Source organism: Micropterus dolomieu, linkage group LG19, assembly GCF_021292245.1.
Source record: "Micropterus dolomieu isolate WLL.071019.BEF.003 ecotype Adirondacks linkage group LG19, ASM2129224v1, whole genome shotgun sequence".
Taxonomy (NCBI): Eukaryota; Metazoa; Chordata; class Actinopteri; order Centrarchiformes; family Centrarchidae; genus Micropterus; species Micropterus dolomieu.
This window is the reverse complement of record NC_060168.1, coordinates 14,248,772-14,264,463: the sequence shown is the minus strand read 5'-3', so window position 1 is coordinate 14,264,463 and position 15,692 is coordinate 14,248,772. Positions and strand designations below refer to the sequence as shown.

At 40.7% G+C, this 15,692-nt stretch overlaps 3 protein-coding genes across 6 annotated transcripts; 2 read left to right on the top strand and 1 right to left on the bottom strand.

Annotated features, from left to right (window-relative positions):
• Window positions 1-149: 149 nt before the first annotated feature.
• Window positions 150-5,229, bottom strand: atp5po (ATP synthase peripheral stalk subunit OSCP). 2 transcript variants are annotated; one of them, XM_046030070.1, is made up of 8 exons: window positions 5,169-5,229; window positions 3,608-3,736; window positions 3,273-3,323; window positions 3,053-3,163; window positions 2,824-2,953; window positions 947-1,059; window positions 526-612; window positions 150-420 (listed from the first exon to the last, which is right to left on the bottom strand). In XM_046030070.1, exons 2-8 carry the CDS (start codon window positions 3,632-3,634, stop codon window positions 310-312), a joined length of 630 nt encoding a protein of 209 aa, XP_045886026.1. In that variant the 5' UTR covers window positions 3,635-3,736; window positions 5,169-5,229; the 3' UTR covers window positions 150-309. The 2 variants fall into 2 exon arrangements, with proteins under 2 accessions (XP_045886026.1, XP_045886027.1); XM_046030071.1 differs by lacking the exons at window positions 3,608-3,736; window positions 5,169-5,229 and adding an exon at window positions 3,403-3,421.
• A 177-nt stretch (window positions 5,230-5,406) lies between these two features.
• LOC123957352 (serine/threonine-protein phosphatase 2A catalytic subunit alpha isoform-like) lies at window positions 5,407-8,829 on the top strand. Its single transcript, XM_046030067.1, has 7 exons — window positions 5,407-5,885; window positions 6,355-6,564; window positions 6,688-6,861; window positions 6,942-7,031; window positions 7,543-7,704; window positions 7,826-7,944; window positions 8,034-8,829. Exons 1-7 carry the CDS (start codon window positions 5,784-5,786, stop codon window positions 8,104-8,106), a joined length of 930 nt encoding a protein of 309 aa, XP_045886023.1. The 5' UTR covers window positions 5,407-5,783; the 3' UTR covers window positions 8,107-8,829.
• A 642-nt stretch (window positions 8,830-9,471) lies between these two features.
• On the top strand, window positions 9,472-14,776 carry sfxn1 (sideroflexin 1). 3 transcript variants are annotated; one of them, XM_046030064.1, is made up of 11 exons: window positions 9,472-9,612; window positions 11,310-11,479; window positions 11,586-11,756; window positions 12,052-12,150; window positions 12,301-12,376; window positions 12,705-12,790; window positions 12,966-13,093; window positions 13,252-13,301; window positions 13,595-13,644; window positions 14,340-14,387; window positions 14,542-14,776. In XM_046030064.1, exons 2-11 carry the CDS (start codon window positions 11,316-11,318, stop codon window positions 14,636-14,638), a joined length of 969 nt encoding a protein of 322 aa, XP_045886020.1. In that variant the 5' UTR covers window positions 9,472-9,612; window positions 11,310-11,315; the 3' UTR covers window positions 14,639-14,776. The 3 variants fall into 3 exon arrangements, with proteins under 3 accessions (XP_045886020.1, XP_045886022.1, XP_045886021.1); XM_046030066.1 differs by lacking the exon at window positions 9,472-9,612 and adding an exon at window positions 9,643-9,713; XM_046030065.1 differs by lacking the exon at window positions 9,472-9,612 and adding an exon at window positions 9,803-9,953.
• Window positions 14,777-15,692: the final 916 nt, after the last annotated feature.

The following is a 15,692-nucleotide window of genomic DNA, read 5'->3' as shown; positions in this document are numbered from 1 at the left end:
GTCTACAACTACACAATTGCTACATAGTCTACAATTTCCAATACCTCTACTTAGTAACTAAACCAAAAGTCAAGATCATTAACCCCTGGTCATTGTTAGGAGCATTCAAGTGTCATAACACCAACAAACAATGACAACAAAGACCAGTCTCCATTTTTTTTTGTAGGTTTTATTGACATCCATATGAACCCAAGCACAGACACTGGATTTATTGAGCAACTGCAGTGCTGGAACAGGTAGCAATATACATTTATCAGCGTTTCTCCTGAAGGTCGCCTCCAATCTTTTGCAAAATTAAGTCCACAGGACTTAAGTTTCCCTCATGAGCTTGGTCAGCTTCTGAATCTTTGTTTTGGTGGACATGTCCACATACTTGTCTCCAATACTGACGATCATGCCACCCAGGATTGAAGGATCGGACTGCGAAGAGGAGACAACAGTCAAAATTACAGAGGGATCTCAAAATGATTACATTACTGCTGATTCAGTAAATTGGCGGCAGACTGGACTGCATGGACACTGTACCTTTGTTTCCAGCTTGATAGTTTCACCCTTCTGAAGAAAGCCATTGAGAGCTACCTTCAGTTCAGAAAGATTAGCTGCATCCAAGGGCTGAAATGGATAAATATGCGTTGGTTGATTGTACAACATATTTACAGTAAAAAGAATGCATTTAATTGGTTTTTAAATGACTGATACATAATACAGCCTGTTTATTTTAGGTGACCAGTTTTGAAGTGTGGGATTCAACAAGGATGTGCAGGAACACACATATAATGTATATTCACCCATTTCATTATGGGGTCTTGATTGTAGAATTTTGAGGAAAATAATGAATTTCATAAATTTTGGAATAAGGCTATAACATAACAAAATGTGGAAAAAGTTAAGTGCTGTGAATACTTTCCGGATGCACTGTATAATGCATCTCTACCACATATCATACCTGAGCAGTAGTGACGGAGCAGATGACCTCGCCGCGGTGTGCACTCATCATCTTGCCAAAAGCATTGATAACATCACCAGTTAGAGTAAGACGACCATTTTCAGCCAAAACATCTGAAACAGAAAATGCGGGATTCATTTAAGCGATAGTCACTTTTCTGTTCCTCTGCATTACCAATTGACAGCCTTGAGCTGAGAAAACTATACAGGGATGGGGATTCCATGGTGAGGACATTTTCTCAGCATTAATGAAACCATGGCGACGCTAGTGTTACCGATTACACCGGTTTTACAAGAAAAGGTATCTGTAGAGTGCTTACTTTGATCTTATCATTTTGGTGGCAAAAATAGGCCCTTTTGCTTTTTGTTTTGAAATCCTCTGCCATCGTCTTGTCAGTCAACTGTCACTCATGTGACAAATGAAATCTTACTTCTGCTACTGTGCTGACATTCTGCTGCACGGAGCAGGCATTTTCTAATTATAACGGTAGCGTCTGAAGTATTGATAACACAGTAAGTATTTTACAATTTATTTATTTTTTTTAAGTTGATGAAAGCAGGCACTGATAAGCAAAAATGAACTAAATAAGTTTGATTTTTTTTTTAAAGAAACAAAAAAAAGTTGGGGGCGGTGGCCAAGTAATGTAATCGGTGTCCAAACATTGTGTGACACCAATTACCGCAGCAAGCCTATACGGTGAGAAAACGGTGTGCAGCAATAATATTGTAATATATAAGTTCAAAATAAATAGACACTGATTTCATCTAACTGGTCCTGCTATATATTTTCTTTTAAATATCAAATTTAGAAACATATGCTCAATTTTATTTACACCATGATCAATATCAATATACTGTAGTGCTCCTATGGGTCTGTGGAGTAATGCTGCTGTGGGAAAATCTTTTGTGGAGCTTACAATTGGTGAGTTGAATAGCCATTTTTAAAATTTGTATTTTAGGACATGTTTTTATACAATTATAGTTCTCTCGCTTAATTGAAAATCTTACGCAACACGTTTTCACATTTGTGCGAACAAAAACGCCACACCTCCACAAATTGTAAGAAGACCACATATATAAAATGCCAACCATCTGCATGACATTAGTGTAGACAGGACATCTGACAATCCTTAGCTCCCTGTGACCTCCTTTGGTCATCCAGAGGTCACAGGAACCCAAGAAAGACATTAAGACCTTCAGCTGATTTCAATTTGAGAATGTGCCTATAACATAAAACATCTACACAGATGTCTTAAAAAAGGACACAGTCAAGATAATAAAATCTAGTAAAATTTGTTTTTCTAAATAAAACTGAGCAGAGATGTTTTTCTTTATTATGCATATTCTATCTGCAGAAAACAAGTCAGCAACAGCAAAAGTTTGTGGATACCCTCCTACCTAGTCTATCTTACATTTCACTTTGGCACCTACCATAAAAAGCTGCAAAATTTCATTATTTGCATGTTGGAGATTCCTGTAAGCAAACCTACAAAAGTAACAGAAATGTGTTCTTCACTATGACTACTTTGTAGCACAACAATTAAGCATTTGTATCGTATCTGGTGTGTGGTGGTGGACTAGCATCCTTTTATTCTTAACCATGTTTATTAGCATTAGTGAGAAATACTTTGATTAACTTCAAATACCTGTAACCTCTACCGACCTAACCGGATAGGCTCAATCTTATTTTGGTTTAACAAGGACACGTATGAACACTACACTCACAAAGCCTACTATGGTCTACTTAGCTCTGATTAAGATACTGCCGTGCAAAGGCAGAGGCCAAACTTATAGCAGTAATGGGACCACTTAGGTTAGACCATATAGGCTACGCCGTAGATTCGACGCAGAAGTATAAATCAAACTTTAGCCACTCACTGATGAGGTTGATGGTGATGGGTGAAAGCTTAGCCTTCGCAAGAACATCATTGAAAGTCTTCTGCTTGATGCTGCGCTTTATATGAGGATTCATTAAAACACTGGAAAGCTTGGAGTCCTTCAGCAGGGTCTGAAAAACAAAAGACACAGTAGATTTTGCTGAAACTGCATGGATTAGCATTATTCCAATGCTTCATTTCTCAGATATACACATTTATTTTTGACTTACTGTAACTTTGCCGAGTTCCTGCTCCACTTGGTCCAGTTTGCTCTGCTTACTGGCAGCGGAGAACAGTGCAGTGGCATAGCGGCCCTCTACTCCATAGACCTGGATGGGAGGCTACAAGGACACATACACAGATATGAACTAAAACTGCAACCACTAACCATTTCTGTAACACTGACGTTTTAACCACAGGTTACGCTTCGTGCAGTCTGACGTTATTTACCTTGATCAGTTTTGATGCAGGTCTGATCACAGACGTGCTGAACTGGCGGACCTGGAAATGAAAAGAAATGAAAGTTCTCAACACAGAGAAACTAGAACTTGTGCTGGTGAACTTTTGGCACTCTTTGTACCATTTACGTTAAGACAGCTAGCTTGTAGGCTAACACGTTAGCAGTCATTCAAGTGCAATGCCGCGTGAGAATTTGTTGGACATTCAGCGTTGCCTCCTGGTCTCCAGAAGAAATACAATACTTAAGAGGTGTTTTTAGGTTATATAAAAATCAGTCAGAACTACCGTAAAATGACTCAAATTACTAAAATCATTGAATGTCTTACCTGCTGTCCTAGCATGAGTGCTGCCATTTTCTCCTACAGCTGTCCAGAGTAGAACAAATGACTGCGCATGTGCGTTTGCGAAGGAGGAGTCTGACTGTGGGTAATGTAGTCTTTCGAGGGTAGCACAGTCTGACAGGTAGGGAAAATGCATGGTATATCAATAAGAATCAGAATCAGCTTTATTTGCCAGGTGTACAAATACGAGGAATTTGACTCAGGATTGTACATTGCTCACGCAATCAACTTGATAATATCAATTTTATTTTAAAGCGCAATTTAGTACCTACTGGTTGTGCAAGTGAACTTGAAATCCATTGGTTAACTCAAGTAAACCATAAAAATGCCTTCAGAAAACGTTTTTTGGGTTTCAGCCAAAGGCTTTTCAGTTTGGGCACCTGTTGCAGACTGCCATCATTTTGAGATATGAATATAAAATATGAGATTCAAGAGTGCTGTTTTTCCTGATGAAGATATCCAAAGAAGGTTAAAGTCAAGGGCAACTGGACTTGGTTGAAGATGTTCAGTTGCCCTTGACTTTAACTTCTTTGGATAACTATGACCTGGATGACTGAGAATCTTTACAGACATCCTGATGAAGATGTGATTGATCAAAATGTGTTGCACAATAAAAATATATCAGTAAAAACACCATGGGAGCAAAGACCAGAGTGTGTATTCTACTTTTTGCAGTGTCTGTGCTTCAAATCAACTAGGCTGGTTACAAGATAATAATAGCAACAGTGTTCACACGATTTGAAACTACTTAAAATAAAACTCAATGAAACCATTTAAAACTTCATTAATTGACATTTTATTGAAATCGCAATATGGTCTACTGCAATTTTCAAATCACTGTAGGCTCAATATTTGTTAACGGTGATGTGTGTGTCAAAGTACCATTTTAAATGAAATACTGGTATCTGCAGAGATATTCTGGCATACACATCATATTCTAGAGACAAACATCTCTTGTTTGGTACAAATCCCTGCAAAAATCACACCCTAATTTCTTTTGATGATATAAAAATGTTCATTCCCCCTAACACTGCAAATCATATCGCAATTGTAATAAGATATTTTTTCAAAATCGTTCAGCCCTAGTGGTGGGCTAGTCCTGAAATGTATTGGTGTTCAGTGTGAAACAAACACAAAAAACACTGTTATTTAGTAGCTGGGTTTAGGGACCACTTAGGTATGACTGGCTACAATTCACTGGAGCTGATGACAGCTGGTCAGGGATGCAAAAACATTCTTACTGAATGTATTTGCACTTAGTTGAAATAAATATTATTGTGTGGTACCCATAGACTATACCATTAGGTAACTTATTTTGTTACACGTATTGTGGTACCATTAGGCCATTTAGCAATATTTAAACAACTAACGTTAAATCAACATAACTAGCAGGCTGAGAGCTATCTGACTAGTATCTAGCCCAGTGTCTTTAACGCGGTATTAATAGATGTGTTAAATGGTTAAAAGGCTGGCTAAACACATCTTATCAAAGGTTACACCAGCTGTTACATATTTTATCTGAGCTGTTGGGAACTTCTTAACTAACTGTTGGTTAGCCGTTGGTCCTGCCTGTTCCCGGTTTCGTCCAGCAGAGGGCAGATTTAACAGCAATCCCGACTTCTGGAAAACACAACATCTGTAAGCGGATGTAAAATAAAAATAAACACATTATATTTATATATAATATACCGGTACTATAAATCCACCGGAACGGACAAATGAACCATACCTCTTTTTAAACCCCTCTTAAAGGGCCCATCAGGGATGCTATGACGTAGTATATCCATGATTTGTTGCTCCGTCTCGCTTTGGACAACAGTTGGCAGGGTTGGGTCTGCTAGTTTTATAGTCTTTGCGACATTGACGGATAACTGTGTGACCTTGGTCGTTTAACAAGGAGAAGTTAATTTATGTATCATGTGAACTAAACACTTTAGTCCCCACCGGGCTGCAGGGACGCAGGGCAGTTGACGCATTCGTTATCGCGGAGCACACACACATACATACACACACGCAAGCACACGCACATACAAGCTGCGAATGACCAGAGAGGCTTGCTAGGACCTTAGCCCGGCCACCAAAACGTCAACAGCGAAATAGCGAGAGGTTTTCCTGGCGCATTTTAAAGCTGGTCGGCTCGCTAGCTGACGGCAAACCAGGCATGGACGACAAGTCATTCACCAAGGAGTTGGACGGATGGATTGAACAACTGAATGAGTGCAAACAGCTATCAGAGAATCAGGTCAAAGTCCTGTGTGAAAAGGTAAGGTTTGCGCAGGAAGGCAGGCGAGCTGTTAGCTTTCTGCTAGGGTTAACTGTCACATCTCCTGCACTGTTTTAGATTTAGCAGAAGCGTTGATTGGAACACTGCTAAATGCATGTGGCCTTGTTTGGAGCGCACACCATTTGGCTGCAGCTGCGTGCAGTACATTGCTAAGGGAAGCCGCTAGCCAAGAAGATGGAGGGAGATGCCTGTGAACGTTTTCCCTAGCTACGCCCACTCTTGGTACCTCTTCACCACTGGAGTGCACTGGCACTACCAAAGCAAACAGTACAATAATCTGCTGCATCCTTCACAATCCGAAAAATTATGAGTATTCTGTGTCTCGGTGGCTTTGATAATACTTGTTAAAAGAGAACAACACATGTCCACTGTGCACTCCTACACTGCATCACACTCTGTTACCTATTAGTCAGCATCATCCTGTGTGTTCTTGGTCTTCCTTTTTAAGGCCAAGGAAATCCTGACAAAGGAGTCCAATGTGCAGGAAGTGAGATGTCCCGTGACAGTCTGCGGGGATGTCCACGGTCAGTTTCATGACCTAATGGAGCTGTTTAAGATCGGGGGGAAGTCTCCAGACACTAACTACCTCTTCATGGGAGACTATGTTGACAGAGGCTACTATTCTGTGGAGACTGTTAGTCTCCTGGTTTCTCTTAAGGTAAAAAAAAGGACACTTGCCACTGATGCTACAACTGGGATATGAATTTGGAGTTGGGGGAAGGAAAATGCTCATGACTGATTATTCTTGCAGTTTGTTTCTAAATGCGTTTTTTCCTTGTAGGTAAGGTTCCGTGAACGAATCACAATTCTCAGAGGGAACCACGAGAGCAGACAGATCACACAAGTGTACGGCTTCTACGACGAGTGCTTAAGGAAATATGGAAACGCCAATGTTTGGAAGTACTTCACAGATCTGTTTGACTATCTGCCCCTTACCGCACTGGTAGATAACCAGGTAAGGTTGTGTATTTAGATGGGGCATATGACACAAAGCGCAGATAAAGAGACATATTAATTTTCTCTTTCTTCTGTGAGATTTTCTGCCTCCATGGAGGATTGTCCCCTTCAATAGACACACTGGAACACATCAGAGCGCTGGATCGCCTGCAGGAGGTTCCCCATGAGGTAAATTCAGTCCATGTAAATTCTACACATTTGACATTAGAGGAACTTCTGAAGGTCCATCTAGATGAGCAATTATTCTGTAATTTACTGTCATAACATAAGGATGTTAAAACATTTATGGTATGGAGTATGATTCTGCAAGTTTACAATTGTAATTTCTATACATGCACATTCATCAGATTTCATTATAAAGTTTAGAGTTGAAATGATCTTCAATAGTAAATAAATAAATGAGTCTATCCATAGAAAATCATCTGCAATAATTTATTCAATTCATGGGTTCTGGAATAGGCTTAAATTATTTTGGTTTTCATAGTCTTCTATGAGTAAAATGAACTTTTGATTTTGAATTGTTTTTCAGAATTTTCTGACAATTTATGGAGCGAGTGATAAATCAAGAAAATTATCAGCAGATTAATTGATAACAAACATTTTTGTTGTTGCAGCCCTAACAAAGTCTTACATTCTCCCAAAACTTTCAACAGACTAAACAACTTTTTCCATGTTTCAGGGTCCAATGTGTGACTTGTTATGGTCAGACCCAGATGACCGTGGTGGCTGGGGCATCTCACCCCGTGGTGCTGGTTACACCTTTGGACAGGACATTTCAGAGACTTTCAACCATGCAAACGGCCTAACTTTGGTTTCAAGAGCCCACCAGCTGGTGATGGAGGTACTTTGAACTTTGTTTATTACTGAAAGTAATTATATTTTTTCCTTGTAGACACTGCAGATGCAGATGTGATGAGCATTACATGAATTTGAAATGGGTAACAAAGTAATTTTTGATCTAGGGTTACAATTGGTGCCACGACCGCAATGTTGTGACGATCTTCAGTGCACCAAACTATTGTTATCGTTGTGGAAACCAAGCAGCAATCATGGAGCTTGATGACACATTGAAATACTCCTTGTAAGTAAAGTTTTTCTAAGATGAACTGTGGACTTTAATTATTAAAAAAAAATCTCTAAATGTGAGATGGTGCCCTTTGTTTGCTTTAGCCTACAGTTCGACCCTGCACCACGCAGAGGAGAGCCCCACGTGACACGGCGTACACCGGACTATTTCCTGTAAGGATCCATTGGTTTGGATGGCGAGAATCTACACTGAAGCATTCATAACCCCATGGACCAAAAAAATAAGTGTGTGCCATAATCACAAAACGAAATGCAAACTATCACATCTCGCTAAAGACCAACATCCTTTCAACTTTTTCCTTTCTGTGCATGATGTTTTTAATGCTATAAATGATTGCTATGAACATTACCGTCACAATACCTGCTGGTTTGTCAGGAAACATGAGGGAACTAATGCTGAGAATAATGACTAAATGTAAGTAATCTTTGTGTTTAGGGTATTAATGATGACCAGAGTGTTGCCATGTACAGTATGTAAGGCTGCATCTTTCACTTGGCATGGCCTCAAATCAAAAGTTGCAGTAAATATAATGTGAACTCTTTTCTTTTTGTAACTGAAGCGCAACAGTTTATTTTGTGAAGTGAGATAATAGGGTTAGATGTTGGAAATCTGTTCTCTTTGCACTTTTGTATTTGATTTTTATCACATGGCACTAACAGACTATATGTTCTTTTTTATACCCTGTTATAGTGTAAGTAGCTCTCTTTCTGCTCTGCTGTCTCTTATGGGAGTTAATGTACGTCATCTAAATATTTAATATTAGTACAAATAACATCAATTGTAAAAAATAAATAAATAAATAAAAAATATTACTTAATGTTTTGCAGCCACAGGTATACAAAATAAACACTGAAGTTGCTTCGTCATTTATTTCCTTCAGATAGAGTTTGTGGCATTATTTCATCTCACCAGTCACCACTAGATGGAACCGAAACCCAAAAGCTGTGCCGATGTGCAACACTAAGGGGATAATCATCCTTTCTGTGAATGTGTGAAGGAAATTGGGTAATTTAATTGATTCTATTTTTACTGCAGGTATAGAGTATGCCATAATTTTGACTCATGAAAGGGATAAGAGCTGTTTAGCACCCAAGTCTTAAGTGACTCATATTGCTTTTAATTGTGTCTATTTATTTGTAACATTATATGAGCCCAAGAATGGTTTGTTTTAAGGGGCACTTTCGTACAGAGTCGTGTGTGTGTGTGTGTGTGTAAGTCAAAAGTTTTACCAGTAATTAATGATTTACTGTCTGTGAGTCAATGTAGTTAAAATGACAGAGCATTGACGGATGTAGCGTTTGGCCCGCTGCTAAAAATAAAAGTCTAATTTAATGGATGAAGCGGAATGAAACTTAATTTGTCACCTAAAATGTTTACCTAAGATCTTATTTTATTGTTTCCTAAAAAAGCAGATAATCTGTATGCATTTTCTGTAAGTTTTGGCTTTCAACCAGTAATTTGGCTACGGCTCCAATCTTTCTCCAGTGTGAATTGCCGCTCTGAGGCAGTGCTTTTATTTTGTCAGCGCGGTGAGGGACGCTGGGGGATGTGCCTCTGTGTGCTGTGTGGCGCTGCTGACGCTGCTGACGCTGCTGCATGTAAAATTAGCTGGCTGCAGCCGTTCAGGGACACCTCTTGCGGACCGCCGGAGCCCACAGTGCAGTGAGTAATGTTATGTTTTTAAATGGGACCATCAAGACGTCGACAGAGAGAAGAGCAGTGTGGAGACTTCGGCGTTTGGCTCCTTGAGGAGCCCGCTGGAGGTGTGGATGTGGCAGGCTGATACTAGTTGAATCTGGGTCGCACAGCTGGACAATTATCGGGCTGGACAGATGCCGGTCCCTCATTAGTCGTTTTAAAACGATGGTGCTCGTGTGTTTATTGTTTGGTAAAGGTTGAGTCGCATTTTTTCAGATGCAGAAACACCTTCAGTCACCGTCCAGATTTGACTGGTCTAGGCTACGTCGGGTTGGAACAATTCACCGTGTCCACTCACAGAGCAGGTTTGCCCTGCGACCACAGACCGAAAGCAGCTATTCTCAGTGTAATAGATGTCAGATGAAGGTTAACTATTTGCCATGGGAATGATGAAGTGTGTAGTGTTTAAATGATATATTTAATGATTGCAAGGAGATGTTGTGAATTGCAGGTTAATGTGTAGCCACGCAGGCCGCATTTGATTGGTTGAGAGTGAGGGCAGAAGCAGCTGAAGGTTTATAGATCAAAGGCCGTGTCAGTCCAAAGTTAAAGTCCTCTTCTGTTACCCTCATCAGTGATCATTCATCAGAGATTTAGCGTCATATTAATGCTATTAACTGGGGGAAGTGCCCTTCAGCCTCTATTCAGGCTCATACAGTGATTTAGTTTTTCACTGGATGAGTTCAGAAAAGGGGGTGTTTTGTTGTCATCTCGTGAGAATCCTATGGAGTTTAATATAATTTAAAGAGGCAGCGCGCCACAGCCATGGGCAAACAAAGAGACTTTTCTGTTTTCCTGTCAATCCAGCAGCCATCTTTGGTGCAATTTCAGGAGGAGTTTCATCATGCTGCTGCAGGTCCTTGCTTAGACTTGCTGCACTTTGGTGTCTGCCAGTAGTTCATGTGCAGCATGGAACAAACCAGATCAGACTGGGTTACATGGACCTACACACAGGGGAGAATGAGCATGCAGCATCCACAAAGCTGGTGTTTTTTTGATAGTGCAGTGTCCATCCAGTGCAGGCCAGCCAGATCTGGTTTTATATTAGGAAATAAAAAATGAATACAGTTTCATTGACATACTCACTAGTCCCAACCATAAAACTCAAATATTGCATAACCTGCCTTTCTCATTAACCCTAATACAATTTGTAAGTTTATTGATAAAAATAATCACCTGTTCACAGTACACACAGGAGGGTTTTGTTACTGCCCAAGAGCTGCTTTTCAGCCCCAGTTTGGGGATTGGTGGGTGCTCATAAAAGGGCTTTGCAATTTAGTGTTTCACAACCCCTGTGTCAGGTCAGCCATCACCATAGAAACATTATGCTGAATAAGCAGCACGGTAATTCAGAAAGGAGCTTTATTTTCACGCTCCCTCCTTCAGTGACTGGTGTCTGCAAAAGAAAATACAAACTGAAAGGCTGTAACTCCTGGGGTTAGTGCTGGAGCAGGGCCCAGTTATGAAACACAGTTGTTCTAGATAACTAACCATCACACATTAATGTGCCAGGACGGAGAATTTGTGCTTTAATTCAGCATGTTTTCTATTCCTGCTTTAATTTATTTACTGCAGAATCAGCCAATCATCATCATTCCTACATACTTTGGTGCACTGACAAATCTCTGATACGATTATTGTAACATTTTTTCTTTCTCCAGATAAATATGGCTGCAGAGCTTTCCACTTCCATAAACATCAAGGAGCCTCGGTGGGACCAAAGCACATTTGTAGGTCGGGCTAAACATTTCTTCACTGTCACAGACCCCAGGAACATCCTCCTCACCAACGAACAACTAGCTCATGCACACAAAATCATCACTGACTACAGGTACAAGGACCGCTGTAGCAGTAGCAAGTTCACCAGTAACAGGATGTAAATTCAGTGCTGTCATAAGATGAGTTTGCTTTAAATGTTACCTTCACTGTCTTTCTAGGCAAGGTATAGTCACTCCGGGACTGACAGAAGATGAACTGTGGAAGGCCAAATATGTTTTTGACTCTGCTTTTCATCCCGACACTGGGGAGAAGATGATCCTGATTGGCCGCATGTCAGCGCAAGTTCCAATGAACATGACGATCACTGGATGCATGATGACCTTTTACAAGTAAGAACTTGTAGAGTTTCATTATCAGACTTTGACTGTCACACTCAAACTGATAGATTTATCTCTATACACTATTGCTGCCTAACTCTGAAGCCAGTACTTGTTCCTTGGCTAATAGTATTCCAACAGCTTAAAATATGAAGGAAATCTAGAAAGGCAAATATTTGTTTAAGCCTAGCAATTCATATCCAGTTCAACCTTCAGATGTACAGCAAAGCTCATACAATCCAATCTTTTCTTCTGCGGACTCTCTACACTGGTCTTGCTAATGACTCCACTCTTGTCAATGTTGCAGGACAACTCCAGCTGTGTTGCTCTGGCAGTGGATCAATCAGTCTTTCAACGCAATAGTCAATTACACCAACAGGAGCGGTGATGCTCCAATCACAGTCAGGTAAGAGACGGACATTATTGTGCCACTGACACCGGCTCATTTTAACCCTTTTAGTTCAACAGTCTTTGTGTGGACAGTTTTTAAAAAAAAAAAAAAAAAAAACATTTCCCCCTGCGCGATGTGACCGGTGACTCTCGCTCTTGTTTGCAGTCAGCTTGGCACGGCTTATGTGTCTGCCACCACAGGGGCAGTTGCTACCGCTCTAGGACTAAATGCACTAACAAAGGTATCAGTTCATCTAACCCCATTACACATCTCATTTTAATGTATCGACCACAGCCGCATGGGTGTGCTGACATGATGCTAGCCACGCACAAAATGGAAGGAGCCATATTATTTTCAGGGTTGTGCTCCTGCCAGCTTATATGGTGGCTTTGTGTTATACACCCTGATTTATGGTAGAAAAGCCTACATGTACATCTGAAATAGAACCTGCAATAACCTCTGTCCTCCACTAGTCTGCAAGGTTAAATTGGTTGTGCAATCAAGGTACAGCAGAGCCAAGTGATTAATTTCTACCCCCTTGTTTTTATGCCTCCTCTTGCCTGCTCTAGCACATCTCACCCCTGATTGGACGGTTTGTTCCATTTGCTGCTGTAGCTGCTGCTAACTGTATCAACATCCCACTGATGAGACAAAGGTAACCAGGATGATGGCATCATCGTTTTTTAAGCAATTGCAATACAGGCTGGCTTTGACCTTGAGAAGACACTAATGGTGAAAGTAAAGATTTTAAGGCAATTCCTCTCAGGAGGCTACGATAAAGGTCAGTTGGATTCCTTTCTGATTAAATTTGCTTTGCCCCTTTTCATCAGAGAACTTCAACACGGCATTCCCATAACAGATGAGAATGACAACAGGTTAGGAGAGTCGACGAAAGCTGCACAGCAGGCTATCTCTCAGGTTGTGGTCTCCAGGATCCTCATGGCTTCTCCGGGAATGGGTATGAATATCATTGTTTCATCCTGACGTGAGGTTTGTTAACTCTCCCCACTGGCAGTTGGTGGCATCGTTTAATTAAAAGGAAAATAAAGAGACAAGTTTATAACCACCAGTTTTTAGTTGAAAATGTATAATGATATTTTATTTGTGTCTTCTCAGCTATCCCCCCGTTTTTAATGAACCATTTGGAAAAAAAGGCCTTTCTGAAGGTAGGCATATTTCTGAATCAGTTGCATCCCTTAAGTCACAAACGACTGCACAGAGGACTGCCTCTGCTGCACGGTCCTCCTCAACACCAACTTCATCATCACAGATTTAATAGCATGAGGGTTTAAGTCAAACGGTGGGAACCCTGTGCCCCACGCTGTGTCTGCCACTCGGTTTTTTTTTCATAATCACACATCAGAGGAATGAAAAGCACTGAGGACATGAGGCCGCTCTAGTACGGGAATTCACCACTGCTTTTGTGCCCCTCATTCGTGTTTCTGCCTGGTCTTTTCAGAGGTTCCCATGGATGAGTGCACCTATTCAAGTCAGCCTGGTGGGATTCTGGTGAGTCGTCAGAAATGGTCCACCCGATAAGCAGCCTTGTGAAATTCCTTTTGAAATTCCATCCTAATTTCTTAAATTACTACAGAAATGTCAGTAATCCTGACATTTATGCTGCTTTAAACTTTGCTGTTCAAGTTATTGTGAAGTATCTGAGGAGGAATGTGCTCATAAGATTTATTGGTTCCTCTAAATAATATCACAAAGCTCTCTCAGCCCATCTTTCTGTGATTTGCTGCCGGGTTTAGTGGGAGTTTGGGTGCAGGCAGGAGGCAACATTTCTTTACACAATTTTCCAGTACAAGCCACAGATCATGTCCTGTTTTCTTCTGAAAAACGATCCACACATCATCCCACGTGTTTCCTGGCTCCACTTTGCCTCCTGTGACCTCAGAGTGACCAATTAAAATCACGTGTAGCATTCCTATAGTTCAGCTCAAATGACATGACCACAGCAAATCAATGAGCAGGAGTGTTTCATTGTAAAATTGGATTTTGTAATGATTTTTGTATCAATGTGATGAAGTTTATTGATTTGTTATATGATATAGCATTTAGCTGAAAGCCCCACAATGTGCCTAGCTACAGCCTTACAGGCCTGCTAGCATGGCTGTAGACTCTTGGTCTTAGTCAGAAAGAAGGCTGCATTGACTGCATGCCTGTACTGTATGTTTCATAGATCTCTGTTTCTTTTTCAGCCTGGTGTTTGCCACTCCACTGTGCTGTGCATTGTTCCCTCAGAAGAGGTGAGTGGAACTTTCCAAAGGACTTCTTCTTTTCTGTATTTAATTATATTTTCAGTTTTCATGATTCTTTTCTACCTGAAAAGTAGCATAATACGCCTACAGTGAGTGTGTTTGACCCATCAACCTATGCATTTTTACACCCCCCCCAATCCAGCTCTATGTCAGTCAACCGATTGGAGCCGGAGCTGCAGGAGAAAATCCGGGCCAAGCACCCAGGAGTGGAGAGGGTGTACTTCAACAAAGGGCTATGAGTGTGCAGCCCCCCCTTCACCCCCATCCAAACACTGCCATAACACAGCTGCAGGCTCAGTCCTCGCCTCTCTGCCAGCCCTCCTCATTCAGTGTGCCAAAGTTAAGTTTGTGTCTCCTCATTTCCACCATTTAGATGGCTATCTGAGGCCTCCCTCTCTGTCAGTCTCTTTGTAACGAGATGTTTGCTTTTGTCTATGTGATTGTTGATTTAACTGCTAAAGAAGATTTTCTCCGACTGGGCCAGATAAGGAGTATGGTGTTTATCACAGATACACTACAGTTGCCTGTGTAAGACTGTTTGTTTGTTTGTTTGTTTTTTGTGTTTTTTTTTTTAAGTGGATCCCCCCGTGGAGTATTTTGGGTTTTTTTAAAGTTGGTGACTTGTTGATCGTAAGTCGCAACCAAACCATTTTCACACTCTCCTACCTGAGGTTGGCAGTCAGCTTATTTCTTACCTGCAGTATCATTGATTTTAATCATATTTTGACGTTGATTAGTCAAAGACCTCATGCATTTGCCAAATCTGTACTCACATTTAGACCTCATTAATGATTACGACCTCCTATTCTTGAAAGTGTTGTTCACTTTAAATCAGTTCTGTTTGCTAAATGAGTGACATTCAGTGAGCCTCGGGGCCCGTTGACATCTGATCATGAATCTGAAAACAATTCTCCAGGGATCAACCCTATAAAATGTGACGCTATGATGGTGGCAACCATTGATGGGCCAACACGGTGCTATTTGATGTCTTAATAATCAGTGTTTATCATACTACTTATTTTGCTTGCCAAACACACATGAACAAACCACTCCTCATATGAGCTTCATTGGGATTTAACCCATAATAATAAAGAAAATAATGTATCTGTCACACCAAGGCTACACTCAGGAGAGCCAAACGGTGGTGCCAAAATGTGTTATTAATGATCACTTCAGCAAAACACACTAGTGCTCACCTACCAAATCCCTAATAATCCAGGATTTTGTGATCACAGTATTTGATGCCACCAAACTTCAACAAATCATTCATGCCTTACAGACTTGTCTATCTTC

Bases quoted from the DNA above. Each gene is read 5' to 3' on its own strand.
- LOC123957352 (XM_046030067.1), top strand. From the start codon at position 5,784: ATGGACGACAAGTCATTCACCAAGGAGTTGGACGGATGGATTGAACAA. The intron at 7,032-7,542 runs GTAAATTCAGTC...TCCATGTTTCAG, and splicing joins TGCAGGAGGTTCCCCATGAG to GGTCCAATGTGTGACTTGTT. The intron at 7,705-7,825 runs GTACTTTGAACT...TTTTTGATCTAG, and splicing joins CCCACCAGCTGGTGATGGAG to GGTTACAATTGGTGCCACGA.
- atp5po (XM_046030070.1), bottom strand. From the start codon at position 3,634: ATGGCAGCACTCATGCTAGGACAGCAG. The intron at 3,324-3,607 runs GTAAGACATTCA...TTTCATTTCCAG, and splicing joins CACTCATGCTAGGACAGCAG to GTCCGCCAGTTCAGCACGTC. The intron at 2,954-3,052 runs GTAAGTCAAAAA...TTTGTTTTTCAG, and splicing joins AGGAACTCGGCAAAGTTACA to ACCCTGCTGAAGGACTCCAA.
- sfxn1 (XM_046030064.1), top strand. From the start codon at position 11,316: ATGGCTGCAGAGCTTTCCACTTCCATAAACATCAAGGAGCCTCGGTGG. The intron at 11,480-11,585 runs GTACAAGGACCG...CTGTCTTTCTAG, and splicing joins AAAATCATCACTGACTACAG to GCAAGGTATAGTCACTCCGG. The intron at 13,645-14,339 runs GTGAGTCGTCAG...TTTCTTTTTCAG, and splicing joins GTCAGCCTGGTGGGATTCTG to CCTGGTGTTTGCCACTCCAC.